Source organism: Puma concolor, chromosome A1 (genome assembly GCF_028749965.1).
Source record: "Puma concolor isolate L17-30 chromosome A1, mPumCon1.1.hap2, whole genome shotgun sequence".
Lineage (NCBI taxonomy): Eukaryota > Metazoa > Chordata > Mammalia > Carnivora > Felidae > Puma > Puma concolor.
The window spans coordinates 63,741,470-63,758,350 of NC_141667.1; the positions used below are offsets into that span (position 1 = coordinate 63,741,470).

At 44.8% G+C, this 16,881-nt stretch overlaps 1 protein-coding gene across 4 annotated transcripts; it reads left to right on the top strand.

Moving 5' to 3' along the window:
• The first annotated feature begins 185 nt into the window (after positions 1-185).
• Positions 186-16,033, top strand: BNIP1 (BCL2 interacting protein 1). Of its 4 annotated transcripts, XM_086717978.1 has the most exons (7): positions 203-375; positions 2,501-2,593; positions 6,057-6,148; positions 8,473-8,574; positions 9,333-9,451; positions 10,409-10,463; positions 12,781-12,950. In XM_086717978.1, the coding sequence occupies exons 1-7, from the start codon at positions 292-294 to the stop codon at positions 12,812-12,814; spliced, it is 579 nt and encodes a 192-aa protein (XP_086574104.1). In that variant the 5' UTR covers positions 203-291; the 3' UTR covers positions 12,815-12,950. The 4 variants fall into 4 exon arrangements, with proteins under 4 accessions (XP_086573928.1, XP_086574043.1, XP_086574104.1 ...); XM_086717917.1 differs by lacking the exon at positions 12,781-12,950 and having other exon boundaries at positions 199-375; positions 10,409-11,959; XM_025924432.2 differs by lacking the exon at positions 10,409-10,463 and having other exon boundaries at positions 225-375; positions 12,781-16,033.
• The last annotated feature ends 848 nt before the right edge of the window (positions 16,034-16,881 follow it).

The window sequence follows — 16,881 nt, forward strand, 5'->3', positions numbered from 1 at the left end:
GTTCATGCTCTGTCTCTCTCTGTCCCAAAAATAAATAAACGTTGAAAAAAAAAAAATTTTAAAACGCCCTTGATACTCCTTCTCTTCTTCCTTTTCTTAGGACCACACCAAGGGGAGAGCCGACTCCCTCCGCGTTTTCAGGGATACTCCCCAGGACTCATCGCCGCCACGCTCGCTCGCCTCAAGCCGGTCTCTAGGGGGCGCTGCTGCAAGACCTGGAGCGGAAGGAAGGCGATGCTGAAACGCGGTTAAATTTGGGCACCGCCGCCGCCCGTAGTCGGCGTCCTCAACATGGCGGCTCCCCAGGATGTCCACGTCCGTATCTGTAACCAAGAGATTGTCAAATTTGACCTGGAGGTGAAGGCGCTTATCCAGGTACTAATTCCCGGGACCCGTGTCGGGCCCCAGCAGCCCTAAACCCAGGCTCCTCTGGCCTCCTGTAAGCTCGGCGGTCTCACTCCCAAGCTTTCCCCGCTTGGTCAAGTCTCCGAGGTCGTTGGCCCCGTCCCAGGGCCGGCTGCTCCCTCCCTCCCCCTTTGGTCCATCTCCTCGACCATTGGCCTTGATCCTCTATCCAGTTGCGGTTGCCTTGCCCTCTTCTGGACACTCTCATGCTCCCCCATCCTGACCAAGCTTACCCTTTGTGACCCCCACTGGTCCCTCCCACTCACACTTCTCGACCCGGACCGCCACACAACATACCTGTCACCTTGGGTGGCCCCGCCTTCTGACACCGCCCTCCCCACAAGTTGGTGGCGTCCTGAGAGCCATTGGCCCCGCCCACTCCTGACCTGCTCCTCTGGGTCTGGTGCCCGGTGACACCAAAGGCCGCCTGACACGGGAGGCACCAGGTGAAATGAACGTAACCTCGGCTGTAGTTGTGACTCTGTAAATGAGGAAATCAGGTAAAATGCCAAGGCCTGGGGCAAAACTGCGACCCGGACGAGGAAAGTCCGCCTAGAGAAGGGGCTTAGGGAGTCTCTACAACTTTCTTTAACTGATGGGGTAATTGAGGTGTTTTGCCTTAAGCTATTTAAGGTAGAAGGCAGCAAAGCGATGAACCAATTGGCACAAGCAAGAGTTAGGAATGTAGAAATGATCCCTTGAACTTATCAAAAAGAAACCAAGAGTTTTAAACCTTGGTTTCAGGCAAGTCATTTCCATTTCCAACAGATGCTATTAAACATTAGATGTAGGGGCGCCTGGGTGGCTCAGTCGGTTAAGCGGCCGACTTCAGCTCAGGTCATGATCTCGCGATCAGTGAGTTCGAGCCCCGCGTCAGGCTCTGTGCTGACAGCTCAGAGCCTGGAGCCTGTTTCAGATTCTGTGTCTCCCTCTCTCTGACCCTCCCCCGTTCATGCTCTGTCTCTCTCTGTTTCAAAAATTAATAAACGTTAAAAAAATTTTTTAATAAACATTAGATGTAGACTCAGAGTTTGCAAGTAACTGTGGCAAAAACTGAAGGAAAGTCGGATTCCCCATGGAAACCCGATGCAGGATAAACCAAATTAGTGCTTTATCATGGTGCAAGAAGTGGGGTTTAATAAGTCAGAGAACAAGTGAGGAAACTTGATGCAAACATTTAAACTTCTTCAACTTCACTTCTTCTCCATACACACTGCAGTACTTCTGGGCTGACTCTGGAAAAATAAGCTTAGGATTCATACAAATAAAACATTTTCACATAATCTAATTTGGGTAAGCCCCTTTTGTACTGTGTTTGGGTTCTCATGATTGCAAACGAGAAAGATTGATTATACGTAAGTGTACTGCACTCTTACTGTGTGCCAGCTCCCCTGCAAAGTGCTTTACATACATATAAGGTTTATGTGGTAGGTAATGTGGTGAGGAAACTGAGGCACAGAGAACTCCATGACTTTTTGTTACACAGCTAAGAAATTGCTACAGCATCTGCATACTCTGGCTCCAGAACCTGCTCTAAAACCTGACCCCAGGGCTTTTGGATGCCCAGAAACCAATTCTAGATCTCCCCTCGAACATGTCTGTAGAAACCAATTCTAGATCTCCCCTTGAACATGTCTGTAAACACCGTGATTTATATATAATAGATGGTTTGTAAAATCAGGGTGAAGTTAATCTTGTCCTATGATGCCAGGAGTTGATCCTGATTTTCAAGTTGGAAAGTTCTAAAGTTATAGTGTCACTTTTGGATGTCCGTTCTTGTTGGACATACAAGCTGCTTTAAGCCTTTTATACTGATCCTGTGGTGTTTTGTTGAAATCAGGAACTAATAAGTCAGGACAGCTGTGTTTCTTTTCATACTTTTGTATTACCTGCTCAGAATTACAGAAATAGGAGAGAAATGTAAATGATAATGTTTTTGCTTGTGTTGCTGAGGTAAACAGCAAAGATCAGGATGAATTAACAGGCAGTAGGCCAGCCTTAGTTGTGATCTGAGCCAGTCTTCTCACTGTACAGATGGTATCATTTCACTTCATTGCCTTGAGAAAGTCCCTCTCACCTTTTCAATGTCTCCTAGGATATTCGGGATTGTTCAGGACCATTAAGTGCACTTACTGAACTGAATACTAAAGTGAAAGAGAAGTTTCAGCAACTGCGGCACAGAATACAGGTGAGTAGCTGCAGAAGTAAGATGTGGAGAATGCGTCACAATGAGGGGGCTCCATCCGGGAGCCGCCTGAGCGCTGTCCGGTTTCTTCAGTAGACATTTAGACAGTGAGGGTAACTGTACTAACTTACTCTCAAGGTAAAAGTGAAGAACTTTTGAATGTGTTGCTACTGTCTCTTGAGGTGTTTTTTTGTTTGTTTGTTTGTTTCCTGCTGCTCTTTGCCCAGCCTCTTCCTCCCTGTTTCTGAGGTCTCCAATCACATCATATGCACATATAACACTCCTGAATCCCACTATGGCATATGTGCAATCTCAAAACCAGTGGAGCGAGAAGTACCTGTTTGCATAGCCTGCTTGTGCTGCTGTGCCCTAGAGAGAATAAGATGAGTACATGGGCCTGCCCGTCGCTGGGTGGGTCCTGGGGCCCTTGGTCTCACTCTGTGGTACTGGAGTTTACAGATCTGTGCTTTTCCTGTGACCTGGCCCCACAGGCCAGCCAACAACTCCTGTTGCTTAACAGAGGATAGTCTGTTTCAAAGCTGGTAGCAAAAGTGGCCATTTGGACCTGAGAAATAGTATGTCTGGGCCCTGTGTATTGCTTTCCTAAGGGATTTTCAAGGGCAGTTTTGAAAATAAGTACTTTCTGCCGTAAGAGTTCACTTTAGAATTTTAGCAAGGTCACTGAACCTCGCTGATCTTTTTTTGCCTCCGTCTGTAGCACTGATTTATAATTGAATTTTTATTTTTGAAAGGCTGTTCCTTTCTCATGTATGTGTATACATTCTATGTATGTATGCCCATGGGTGAATATGGACACTCAGTGGAAAGTCCCATGTATGAGTGTTATTATTCTCTGTTCCTCTCCTCCACACAGGTAACCACATTTGTTACTTAGGTATCTTTTCATGGTGTATCTACTCAAATACTAAAAAAAGCCAAATATATTTTCTTATTTCCAGTTTCTCATATAAAAGGTAGCATACTAAAACACCACTTTTTAAAACTTAACAGTATCTTTTGGAAATCTTTCCATATCAGTATTAGAGTGCTCCCTCGTTCTTTTTTTATAGTCCTAGTTTTCTAGCCAGTTCTGTATCAAAGGGCATTTTATTTGGACTACTTCTCTGCTTTTTGGTTTTTCGTTTATTTTGCTTTTTAAAGCTAATGCATTCCCTGAAAGACCTTTCTTCGACTCTCATGATTTCAACTCTGCAGCCACACCCACCACCTTAAGTATTTTCATGTTCTTTCTGTTTGCTCAGTGTTTATTTCCTTCACTAATTGAAATTACTTCACTGATACATTTACATATTTATTATGTCCCTCTCTCCCATAATCACCTCCTCGAGCACCAGAATATCCTGGCACCTAGTAAAGACTTAATAAGCACATGGTCAGTGAATGAATAACCCCATCCCAGTTTTATCTGCATTTCCTGAACCTTTATACCAGGAAATATATACAAGATTTCTATTTGATGTTTTTAGCTCTTTATGAATGACTACTTTGTGTATTTGCAACAAGATTGTGTAGTACTGGGGAACTGGCCTCATATCCTCAACATATGCTTCAGCTGGGCATCGACTGACTATGTGTAAATACCTGTGTGAATGTCTTTGTGTATGTGGTTCTCAGACTGGAATTTGAGAACTATTTTACCCCTTTCTTTTCTTCCACAACTATTTGGTTCTCTATGACAGAACTCCCTTTTATGAGGAAACTATACATTTCTTCCTTCTTTCCTTCCTCCCTCCCTTCTTCCCATGCATCCATTCTTCCATTCAGTGATTTGGTGCCTAATAATGTGCCAGGCACAAGGAATATATATAATGAACACTAGATAAAATCCTGCCTTCCTGGAGTTCACATTCTGGTAGGGAATCTAGATTTTTTTTTAATGTTTATTTATTTAAAAAAAATAATGTTTATTTTTGAGAAAGGGAGACAGAGTGTGAGCAGGGGAGAGGCAGAGAGAGAGAGAGACAGAATCAGAAGCAGGCTCCACGCTCTGAGTTGTCAGCACAGAGCCCGACATGGGGCTTGAACTCATGAACTGTGAGATCATGACCTGAGGTGAAGTTGGACACTTAACCAACTGAGCCACCCAGGTGCCTGGGAATCTAGATTTTAAGTAAATAATTAAGCGAGTAATTTACTGACTACATTTGCAAAACTTGCATTCCTTTATGTTCTTTTTTTTCTCTGACTCAGCCATATCTGGGACCATTAATTGGAAGTTATCTCTGAGCTAGTGAAATGGTGGATACAGATGTGTGTTCCTGACCAGCTTGTGCAAATTAACACATAAATGAGTATATAAATAAATAAATGCGTATATAAATGCACTAATATGTTGATGTTTTTAGCATCAGGAGCTTGATTGGAACTGGAACTTGTTTTAATCTGTAAACAAAGAACATGGCTTGATTCTTGAGGTGTAATGACATCTTTCATTAGCGTCTGTCTGCTACTTCCATCATGTGAAGTTCTTGGGGGGTCTCAGACTGCCAGTTGTTGTGTCCACTGCCCCTCACTGAGGTGGACCGTTTGTCTCCTGGCGTTTGGTGATTCTGGGTTGTGAGCAGTCCTCTTCAGCCGACCTTATCTGTGGGACTTTTGTTCAACCTGGACTGAAGGCAGCAGGTCTTTTCAGAGGTTTTTGGATTTGCTTTTGCTATGTCTCCTGGGGTCGTAAGTCTGGAAGCACTTTGTATGTTCATTTCTCCTCGTGAAGATTCCCAAACCATTCAGAGAGGAGGAATTGTTACTCCAGATCAGCTTGAGGGTGGCTCCATGCTTTTAAAGTCTCAGGAGATATTTTGTATCCTAGCCAGAGCCCAGGGCAGAAAAAGGGACAAGCTTCCATGCTGTCTCTCGTGCTGGTTGACAGACGTTTTCCTAGTTCACCTTTTCACTGGAGGGATATCCCTTTGTAGGTCCTGGATTTGTGGCTCCCTGCCTCAGATAGCTCAACACTTTGTTTGGCTGTCCATATATAGGCTTTAAAATCTTCAAACTGTTTGCTACCAGTATATTATGAAATAGGTACAGAGATGGAGAATGAACATTTAGACACATATAGCAGTTTGATGTTTGCATGTATCTCAAAGTGGGACCAAGGGGCTCCTATTTAGTAATTTTTCCCCCCCGCTTTTGATTCCAGTCATGGCCCGGACTACAGGAGTAAATGTCCTATCCCAGGGCAGTTGTGCCTCACTCACAGTCTGACATCTCTGGCTCTTAGTTTCCCTCTCACCTTGGGGCCCTGGGGATTGTCCTTAACTTTCTTGCAAACTCAGCTCTATATTTAGAAGGATGTTTGTTATATGTCACCTGGCATTCCTGAGTGTTCTCTTTTAGGAGCGTTTTTAAGTGCTATCATATAACCTCCCTAGAAAGAGAAGTGCTCTTTGGTTTTTATATTGGCTTTTAAAATCATTTTAACATAGAGCTGTTTTCCCCAAAGGAGCTTGAGCAGTCAGCTAAAGAGCAAGACAAAGAGTCAGAGAAGCAGGTTCTGCTCCAGGAAGTGGAGAATCACAAGAAGCAGATGCTCAGGTAGGTGGGGCCTGTGCTGGGTCACTTGCTCTGTGGGAGGCTTGTACAGAGCTTTGCCTAATAAACCTGGCTTCATGATTTAAATGTGTCATTTATACACAGACTGTCCTCTCTAGATGAGTAATTCTCAAAGCAGGGGCAGGTAGGGGCTATCGGTAGGTCGAATTGTGTATAGTTACAAAAGCGCATTTAACCATATGCTATATTTTATATTTTTAACACAAACCCAAAAAATGGTTGCTCATGTAATACAAGGTCCTTTTTCTTTAAGGATAATTGATACCAGAAAAAGCCCGCTGAAAATGAACCTACTTAAGATGAAACAAAATTTAGAAAGTTTTAAATGGGACCTTATCTTAAAAAATGAAACCAAAAAGATGTAGCTAAGGTGATGTTATGTTAAATAACTTGGAGATGATCGTTATAACTCATGTGCTAACCTTTAATTATATTACTGAGGTATGTGCTCTTTCTTGGTATTGAGTTGGGGGACTGTCCAACAAAATTGTCTGATGGCATGAAACCGTACCTGTCCCTTCACATTTGATCTTGATACCATATCATACAGAGGATTATTGTTGCAAAAATATCGGAGGGCTCCATCATCTGTCCCAGTCCTCTGGTAGCCAGGTCATTCTCTTGAAGCCCCTGCTGGTCATCGCCCTCCTAGGTGTTCTCTTCCTCCCTGTTAATTGCTCTAACTCTGCCAGATCTGTATTTGTCTGTGGTTTTGCTTCTGATTTGGGTGATGATCCAGCATTATCCTTGCTGAGAGCAGCTATGTTTATAATACCCAGCAATCAGGAGAAGACTGTCTGACAAAGATGTGGGCGTGGTAGAGACTAGTGTAAGCAGGGAGGGATGTGTGCGTGGTGACCAGTGTTTAAGTGCTTGGCTCAGTAGTATCACTGTGTCATGATGGCATTTGCTTCCCTTGGCCACCAAGGATGCCCAGGTTGTAAACACTGAGTAAAGAGGACCCTTGTATAAAGTATAGTAAATTACACGAGGTGAAACAGGCTCAGCACGGGTCTGAGAATGGCCATCCATGATGTGGAGTTACAGGTAGGGAGAGCAAGCAGTAAATGAATACTTTGGCAAGCCGTGTTGAGACAGCAGTTGTGCTTGCCCGCGTTATTGTGCTTATCACACCGGCCAACAAATCCTTTGTTTGCTTGTCTTTCTCCCCAAGAAATGTGAGCCGCTTGAGGGCGGCCACTATGGCTCACTCATCTCTGTGTCACAGGGTCGGGCAGAGCTCCCTTGCCCACAGTTTGAAAATGTAATTGATTCTTTTTAAATATCAGGTGTGAAATGGCATAGCAGGTGCTGTTCAGGTGACAGAGAACTTGTTTTAATGTTTTAAGCACAGAGGTGCTATTAGCAAAACACCCTCTCAGTTCATGTGCCCCGTGCTTGACTTTGTAAATATCTCAGGGGTTAACAAAACTGACGTGATCCAGCTGCCTAAGAGTTCCAGTGCTTGAGTTTGATTCTCTGAGGGGCCCAATTAACATTTTTATAGTCCATCAACAAAGGTTACACTGCTAACCCCAGGGAGCTGTTCACCAAATTTGAGTTGTCTCTCACAAGGGGGATCAGGTAAAGAATGTAAATAAATCGTGTCAAACTGGGCTCTGCTAATACATTGTGTTTGTATTGTTCATTATCGGTCTGGGTGTGTAAAAGACAGCACATCTTAAAGAAATATCGAGCAAACCCTAAGTGCTGAATCACTATATTGTTCACCTGAAACTAATATTACACTGTATGTTAACTGGAATTTAAACAAAGCTTGGAAAAGAAATAATGGGGAAAACGGTCTTTCTATGATTTTTCTACTTTTTATAACACATATTAATTGGCTAATGGGCCAGAAACTGTTGTTCTAATTACTGGTGATCCAAAGATGAGTGAGACATGGTTCTCAAGGAATGGAACTAACCAGTACACAAGACAGAGCCTTGAAGTGTTATAGATGTGACTTGACAGAACAGGGCCTTGTATGTCCAAGGTGGATTTGAACTCTGAAACCATTGCTGGCTGTAAACACAGAAGTGCCATGGCCAAACTGCTCCCTCTGGCTGCCCTGGAAGGAAAGGGACAGCTATGGGCAGTAGAGCAGTAGGGGAACATCTTGCAGGCAGCCTCCAGTGTCCAAACCAGAGGTGTTGGAGCCTTAGCTGGGGCAGCTGCTGGGGCAGCCAAGAGGGAGAAATGTCGGGAGGTGGAGATGGGCTCTGTGGGCCAGGCCTTCCCCGTCACTCACTTGCGGTGACTTGATCTGACTGACAGAAACTCATGCGAGACCCTTCTGATTCCAGCAATCAGACCTCATGGAGGAAGGCTAATCTCACTTGCAAAATTGCTATCGACAATCTAGAGAAAGCAGAACTTCTCCAGGGAGGAGACCTCTTAAGGCAAAGGTATCTTTCTTTTTGTCTTTCTGGGCCCTGATAATGGAATTGACCAGGTGCAAAACCCACTGTAGGCAGCCCCTTCTTGTTTTCAATGTAAAACTGGTACTTAATTTTATTATATAAGTAGTATTTTTTAAAGTATGAAAGAAATATATGCTTACTTGTAATAAACTGATAAAGAAAAATATTAATTATAAAATGAGAATAAGCTGTAATCGTGTTACAAATGTTGTGATGTATTCTCTCCTCCCATTATTTTTTTTTACAAAGTCAAAAATCGTACTATATATAAAATTTAGTATCTTGCTCTTCTTCACATTGTATAACACAAAGACTTGCTTGTTGTTTTAGAAAACTCTTTAAACGAAGTTTTAAGAGTCCGTAGTATTCTCTTGTATTAACTAATCCCCTGTTCACATGTGTTTACATTTCTAGTTTGTCAGTATTATAAATAATACACAAGGGCACATCTTAGGACATAAGGCTTTGTCCACATTTTGGATATTTCCTTTGGAGAGATTCCCAGGGATGAGATTATTGGGCAAAAGGCACGAACATTTCTAAGGGTCCTGGTACCTGTTGCCGAATTGCTCTCACAGAAGGGTAGCAGTCTTCAGCACATCCTTGGTGGCATTGACTGCGATTATTGATATTTAAGTATATATGGTATCTTGATAAATAAAAAAATGGGATCTCATTTGAAAATGGGGTTTTCTCGCAGTCAGGCTTTTGTTGACATTCCTCCTCCCACTCTGGATTTTTAGGAAAACCACCAAAGAGAGCCTGGCCCAGACGTCCAGTTCCATTACGGAGAGCCTCATGGGGATCAGCAGGATGATGTCCCAGCAGGTTCAGCAGAGCGAGGAAGCCATGCAGACGCTAGGTAAAGCCAGACCTGGAGTTAGAAGCTTCTCCCAGAGACACCAGCTCCAGAGCCTTTGCCTTGGCACCTGCCACCAGGCTCTTCCACCTCTGCCCCCCACCCTAGTCCCGAAGCTTGCTGACATGGGTGGCTTCTCACTTCTTCGACAGCGTGGTCTTGCCCAGAGTGGGATGTGTTGCTCTTACTTCTCTTTTTGGTTTTCATGGTTGTACTAGAAGATCTGCACACCACTGATAAAATGTTTCCCCAGCAGAAGCACTTCCAGGGTCTCATGTGAAAGGCAGAGATCTCCAGGCCTTCTTCTGGAGAGAGTGGGTCCCAGCAGGGCCGGGGTAGGGGCCTGGGAGTCTGTATTTTTTTATCTGGCATTCTGTGGACCCATGTGGCCAGGCAGGCTTGGGAATCACTGCCTAGGGAGATGTTTAGTGTATCGGCTGCCGACGAGGCTGCTAGGTCCTCGGCTTACAATTATACCCCCCAGTGTTATTTTCACTGTGAACTGCTTTTAAAAGATACAGTCAAAGGCCATAGAAGAAGCTGCTGGAGCATCTGGTTCTCTCCCAGCAGCTTTCCCATAGTGCCTCTCTTGTAATGCAGAAGAGAATTGGCCCTCTTCAGGGTCTTGCATATAGGAAAACAGAAGAGGAGAGTTTACACTTTGAAACACTTTTAGCAGATTTCACAAAGAGACAGTAGAGAGCATGATGCAGAGGTCCAACGGACCCGTTCCCCCAGCTTCAGCAGCTGTCTGCTCATGGCCAGTCTTGTTTCGGCTCCACCCTTCCGTGCCCTCATCTGGATTATTTTGAAGCAAATCACAGACATCATCTATAAATATCTCAGTGTGTCTCTCTGAAAGATAAGAGGCTCGTGAAACAAAAAACAAACAAAACCAGAGCACGATACCATTATCACCCCTAAACAGTATCTGTCATTTGGAGCCACTTTTTTTTTCAGTGCACTCTTCAAACAGGCAGAAAAGCACAAGGAAAGCAAGCAGCTTGTCCCCAAGGTCAGTCCCTCTGTTTGAAACGTATCTGGGCATTTAGGCTCAGAACCAGCCGGTCACCTCCTCTACATGTGTGCTGGGGGTGGGGCTCAAGCCTTGGTAGAGGCCTTGGAGAACATGCCAAAGGGGGGGCCGCCTGGCCTTGTTAGTTGAGGGCTTTTCTGCTTTGATGCAGGTGACGGACTGCACATGCACATACCGGAAACAGATAATGTAGTTAAATGGTGAGAAGGGTACAGAGATGCCGATGGCCTCTGGGGTTTTCAGGGCTGTTCTTGGGGCCCATTCTTTCCTACCAGGAGAGAAGCTGTTGAAGAAAAAAGAATCCAATACTTTTAATTTTTTTTTTTAATGTATTTATTTTTGAGAGAGAAAGTGCGTGCTCGAGAGCGAGTTGGGGAGGGGCAGAGAGAGAGGGAGACACAGAATCTGAGGCAGGCTCTGGGCTCTGAGCTGTCAGCACAGAGCCCAGTGTGGGACATGAACTCACGGACTACAAGATCATTACTTGAACCGAAGTCAGATGCTTAACCGACTGAGCCACCCAGATGCCCCAAAAGAATGCAATTGTTAATCCTTTCCTTGTAGCTCAGAAAGTCAGCTTGATTTAAAAGCCTGTTAGGACTACAGTTATGTTTTGTTTTGTTTTTTGTTTTGTTTTGTTTTGTTTAAAGCATATTAGGGATATAATGGAATTTGCTGAAATTGAGTGGGGTAGTAGTGTGGGAACAAGAGTGCCAGGGAGTTAGCAGTTTAGGGTATGGATGATGGGCACAGGGCATTTCGTGATACTATTCTGTCTACTTTGGCAATGCTTTAAAATCCTCTATGATTTTTAAAAAGAAAGGCCTACTAGCTTTTTTTCTGAACAAGCTCTTACTTAGGTTTTTGGAATGGCAGCAGGCATAGAGAAAGAGGACCAAGAGGGATTTTTGATATCTGAGTGTTTATTTTCACCCCTCATTTGCCTGTATATAAATGCTTCTCTGTTTCCTCTGGTAATTTCTTTTACTTACTTATTAGCTTTTAATTTTGTGAGAAGGTAACATATATTACATGATTAAGGAGGAACCTCTAGGCCAGCACTGTCCAACAGAAACACAATGTGAGCCACATATGTAACTTTAAATTTTCCAGTAGGCACATTAAAAAGGTAAAAAGAAACCTTTGAATGTATTTAACCCATTACATATAAAATATTACCATTTCAGTCTGCAATTAATATGAAAAATTATTGATACTTTACCTTCTTTTTTTTTTTTTTTTTTTCATGCTAAGTCTTTGAAATCGTGTGTGTTTGACACGTAGGGACGTCTCAATTTGGTTTAGCCACATTTCACATGCTCATGTGCTGCAAATGTCCAGGGGCTGCCGTGTTGGGCTGCCTCGTAGACACCAGGTCTGCCCCCAAGGGCAACCACTGTTACCACTTTCTTTTACATCCTCCTGAGGTCTTCCAAGCATGTCTAGCACAAGCAGATTAAATACTGTTTATACTCCTCTCTCTTCCATAAGTGGAAATTTTCACATACGCTCTTTCACACCTCACTTTAACAGCATATTTTATTCTGTGGATGTTTTGATGATGCCTTGCTAGGCTTTGTGGGAGAATCTTGCCACGTATACTCAAGTGTCAGGCCCAGATACCCATACTCAGAAGTAAATTTGACTCTTGGATACAATGAGCCTTCAGGGACATGTACCTCCCCTTAGATTTCATACAGTGGCCAGAGCACAGGTGCGTCATCTTTAAAGCTACAGCAGTGTCTCAGGACTGAAGGACTGGTATGTGTGTGTGAGGGCTTGTGGCAAGGCCCAGCCCAACTTCTTGTGATCCCACAAAGAGCAGATCTGACTGTCAGGGGTGCGGGCGGGGTGCACCTTGGACAGTCTTGGTGACTCCCAGCTTCTGCCCCCGTACCGTACATTGCCTGGCCACAGTCACCCAAGTTCGTTTTGGGACTGGTGGTTCTCAACACCTCCCTGCTTCAGAAAACTGAAGTTGGTGGTCAGGAAGGGAACTCGCTTCTGCTTTTTTCCCTGGTGATGTTCATGTTGGAGAACACCTAGTTATGGCCCCGTGACATTGTATATAAAGCCACATCGCTCTAAGCTGGATGAGACCTAGAGAAGTGCTTTCCTTGTAGTATCCTTATTCTTTGCTCCTCTGGATTGTCTCTGCTCACATCTTTGCTTCTGGCTCAAGGGAACTTGCTATAGAGTGCAGTGTTATTTAGTGGTAACCCAGCCAGCAGAGCAAAGTCTTTGGTTTTGGTGCTCTACAGTCTCTGAGTCAGGATTCCTCCCTCTTTTGTTTCAGCCAATTCTTCCCGGACTATCCTGGATGCAAATGAAGAGTTTAAGTCCATGTCAGGGACCATCCAGTTGGGACGGAAGCTTATCACAAAATATAATCGCCGAGAGCTGACGGACAAACTTCTCATTTTCCTTGCCCTGGCCCTTTTCCTCGCTACGGTCCTCTATATTATAAAAAAGCGGCTCTTTCCATTTTTGTAAGATAGGGAATTACCAGCTTTTGCCCTTTAAAGTCCGGTGTCAAGATCTGGCCATGCTACCAAGCTCTGGTAAACCAGTCCATGCCTCCACGGTCTGCTCCAGTTGTTCTACGGGTTGGATGGAGGCACAGAGTTCCCCAGGTTCCTGCAGGTGGCTGGCTTGCAAAGGGCGAGCAGAGCAAGGTGTCATTGAGACACCTACAGGAACACAGGGACTCCACGAGCCATCGCAACAGTGCTTATGGCTGTCACATGGGGCATTCAGAGGCCAGCCTTCAGGCTTTGATCCTCCTTTCTCTCCTTCTCCTGCTGTGGCCTTAGTGCCAGATCTGGTAGAAGGAAGAGAAAAGTGGGGGGGAAGGAGGATAAGGAAAACTCACGTCCATTTCTTGAATAAACTTGACTATATTTAATAGAATGAAATGCATTTGGATTATAAGGTATCCTTCTGGGAATTTGTGTCCTGCTTTTGGTGTCCAGATTTCTAGGACATGATCTTAGATCATTTATTTGTTCTCCCAACAAAGGATTATTAGGCAGCAGTCATATGCAATGTATTACAGACCCTGCCGACTGTTACAAATAGATTGGTAAAGCAGCTGTGGTTCCTCCCTCAGGGAGCAAGGAGAACAAGATCTCATAGGCTCCAAAAAAGTAAGTTACGAAAAGCCCCCACCGGAGGTGGCTGACCCATCTGAAAAGGCTGAGGCAAACAGCCTTTTCTTTCTGTGTACAGTGGTGGGCCTGGCCTCTCGGTGTGCAGCATCTTGGGGGCTGGCGCATGTCTTTCTCTTTGAGGTGCAGAGCTAAATATAACGATGAGAGGGAGGCTAGTGATAAGCGGAGTCCTGTCTGGGCCTGAGTTCTGTCGAGGCCTGGGGGATCCTAGGGCTCAGGCTGGGAGATGTTCGTGTCCTTGTGCTATAGGCCTGGCTGGCCTCACACATGAAATCCCAGCCTCCCCACTATTTATAGCCCCAGAGGCCCTGGGATGTGTAACATGGAGGCAGAGGGGAAAGTGAAAAGAACATGGACTTTGAGCCTTGGTTTTGAGTCTTGGCTGTTTAACTAAAGGACCATGTGACTATGGGCAAGATATCTTATGTCACTAAGCCTCAGTTTCCCCACCTGTAACATGGGGGTGATAGTCCACATAGACATTTGTTTAGTCAACATGAGACTCCAACAAGAACGTGAAGTAACAAGTGCAGCCTCTGTCTGACTGAGCAGTGGGCTTCCCAAGTGGGGCCACCTCCAGGGCTCTGGACCCTGAGGTTTCCTGCAGCAAACAGGGGCTTCGGTGAAAGCTGGCCTGGGCATCACAAGTTCTGTTTAGATCTGTTTGAGCAGAGGATGTCAACAGTTAAGGCTTTGGCTTCAGTTATGAACTGCCAGATCTTCATGGGACCAAGTACTTAAGAGATTGGCTGCACACCTCAGACTGACTAGTTTAATGAGTAGGTTCTAAGTTAAAGTGTGTGTGTGTGTGTACACACTTCTATATATACATATATCATACTTAAACGATTTCTGGCCTCAGAAGACACTCACTGCAAATTGTGCATGCATGTGTCTTATTTATAGTCAAATTAAAGCTGAGAATAAAGCACAGATGGGAAATTCCCACTCAGATTCCAGCTGTAAGTGCAGCAGATGGATGTTATCAATTTAGGATTTTCTTGTCTTAACATTTTTCTTTACCACTTCCCACTAATTGTCAACATCCTCCTTCCAATATGGGAATGTGTGGGCGCTGTACTCCTTAAAAAATCTCCCTTTGACTTTATTCTTCTGTAACTTGCTAGGTTGAATTTGAAATGTCATCAATAGCATTGTATCTTGGAACCCCATTCAGCCACCGGGATTCAAAGTCATCCCCTAGCCGGCTGGCTGGACAGAGAGCAACCATCTCCATGTTCAACCGTGAGGGGGCAGTGTTCACATTTGCTCTGTGGTCTTGCTGTGTGTACGGCTTCATCAGTCCATACGGAATGCTCTTGCGGATTTTTTTTTCCCACGTACCAGACTTTAAAAACAAACAAACATACAAATGTACAAAGTTTATAGTTTTTAGAAGATGTTTCATAGATGATTTTCATTTTCACTGTGAAAAGTAAGGTCAGCTTGTGTTCTACAGTTTGGTTAGGTGACAGTCAAAGAATTAAAAGTATAGAGCAGCTGTCAAGAGGTCGTTCATTCCAAGTATTTACTGAGCACGTACTTTGTACCAGGCACTGTGCTAGGTATAGGCAGTGAATAAAACAAAGATTCCCTGTTGTTGTGGAACTTACAATATGTGAGAGAGGGCAGGCAGATGATAAACAAATAAGCCATTCATTCTGTTAGACAATAAGTGGTCTAGGAAAGAGGGAAGCCCGCTAATGGAGACAGGAATGTAGGTGTGGGGATAGGTTTAGTATCAAGTAGGGTGGTCAGAGCTGGCCTCACTGAGGAGGTGAGGTCTGAGCAAAGGCTTGTTGGGGAGGGAGACCCCTTAGCCATGCAGACTGCTGGGGGAGATGAGCTCCGGCACAGGGACCAGATGGGGCTGGAGCAAAGGCCTATGGTGGGAACACCTGCGATACTGTGATTGATAGTGTGTGTGTGTGTGTGTGTGTGTGTGTGTGTATACACACACACACATATATATATTTGGTGTCCCCAGTCAGGGGCACAGAGCTCCTAAAACCCTTGGACTTTCCTGCAGTGAGAGCCATAAAGGTTTCTTTTGTTATGTGTATGAGGCGACTTTTGGAAAGCACTAAAGACAGGGCTGGTTGCCAGTGGACCTCGGAGGAGAGGAGAGGGGTTGGAAATTAAGTTCAGTCACCAGTGGGCCATCATTTAATCGATCATGACTGTCGAATGAAGCCTCCACAAAACCCAGGAGGACTGTGTTCAGAGATCTTCTGGGTTGGTGAACACATGGAGATTGAGGGAGGGTGGCACACTTAGGGCATGGAAGCTCTGCATCCTTTCCTCGTGCCTTGCCCTATGCGTCTCTTCCATCTGGCTGTTCTACCCTTTCTTAATAAACTGGTCATCTAGTAAGCAAAATGTTTCTTTCATTTCTGGGAACCTCTCTAGTGAATTAAGCAAACCCAAGGAGGAGATAGGTGTTCATGGGAACCTCCCATCTATAGCCTGTTGGTCAGAAGCACAGGTGACAGCCTGGACTTGTGGTGGGCAGCTGAAGTGGGGGTTGGGGGGGAAGTTTTGTGGGACTGAGCCCTTAACCTGTGGGATCTGATGCTGTGTCCAGCAGATAGTGTCAGAATTGAGTTGAATTCTAGGATACCCAGCTGGTGTCAGAGAATCGCTTGTTGGTGTGGGGAAGAAACACACACATCAGAACTGGGTACCGAACTGGAACATGACTGATGTTTTGGAGAATAGCAGGGAAGCTAGTATGGCTAGAGCAGGGTGTGAGGAGTCCTAGAAAAGTAACAGGAAATCGGAGATGCTGGGGGACAAAATCATGAAAAGCCTTATAGGTCATCAGAATGACTGTCCTTGTGGGGCGCCTGGGTGGCTCAGTCGGTTGAGCGGCCGACTTCGGCTCAGGTCATGATATCGTGGTCCGTGAGTTCGAGCCCCGCGTCGGGCTCTGTGCTGACAGCTCAGAGCCTGGAGCCCGTTTCAGATTCTGTGTCTCCCTCTCTCTCTGACCCTCCCCTGTTCATGCTCTGTCTCTCTCTGTCTCAAAAATAAATAAACGTTAAAAAAAATTTTTTTTTTTAAATAAAAAAAGAATGACTGTCCTTGTACTCTGAGGGACATGACGAGCCAGTGGAGCAGGGGAGTGACTTAACATGACTTACGTGTTGATAACAAAGTGAACGAGACAAGTGCAGCGTCAGGAGGCCAGCTGGGGGGACGGACGATCGCAGATGTCCAGGTGGCAG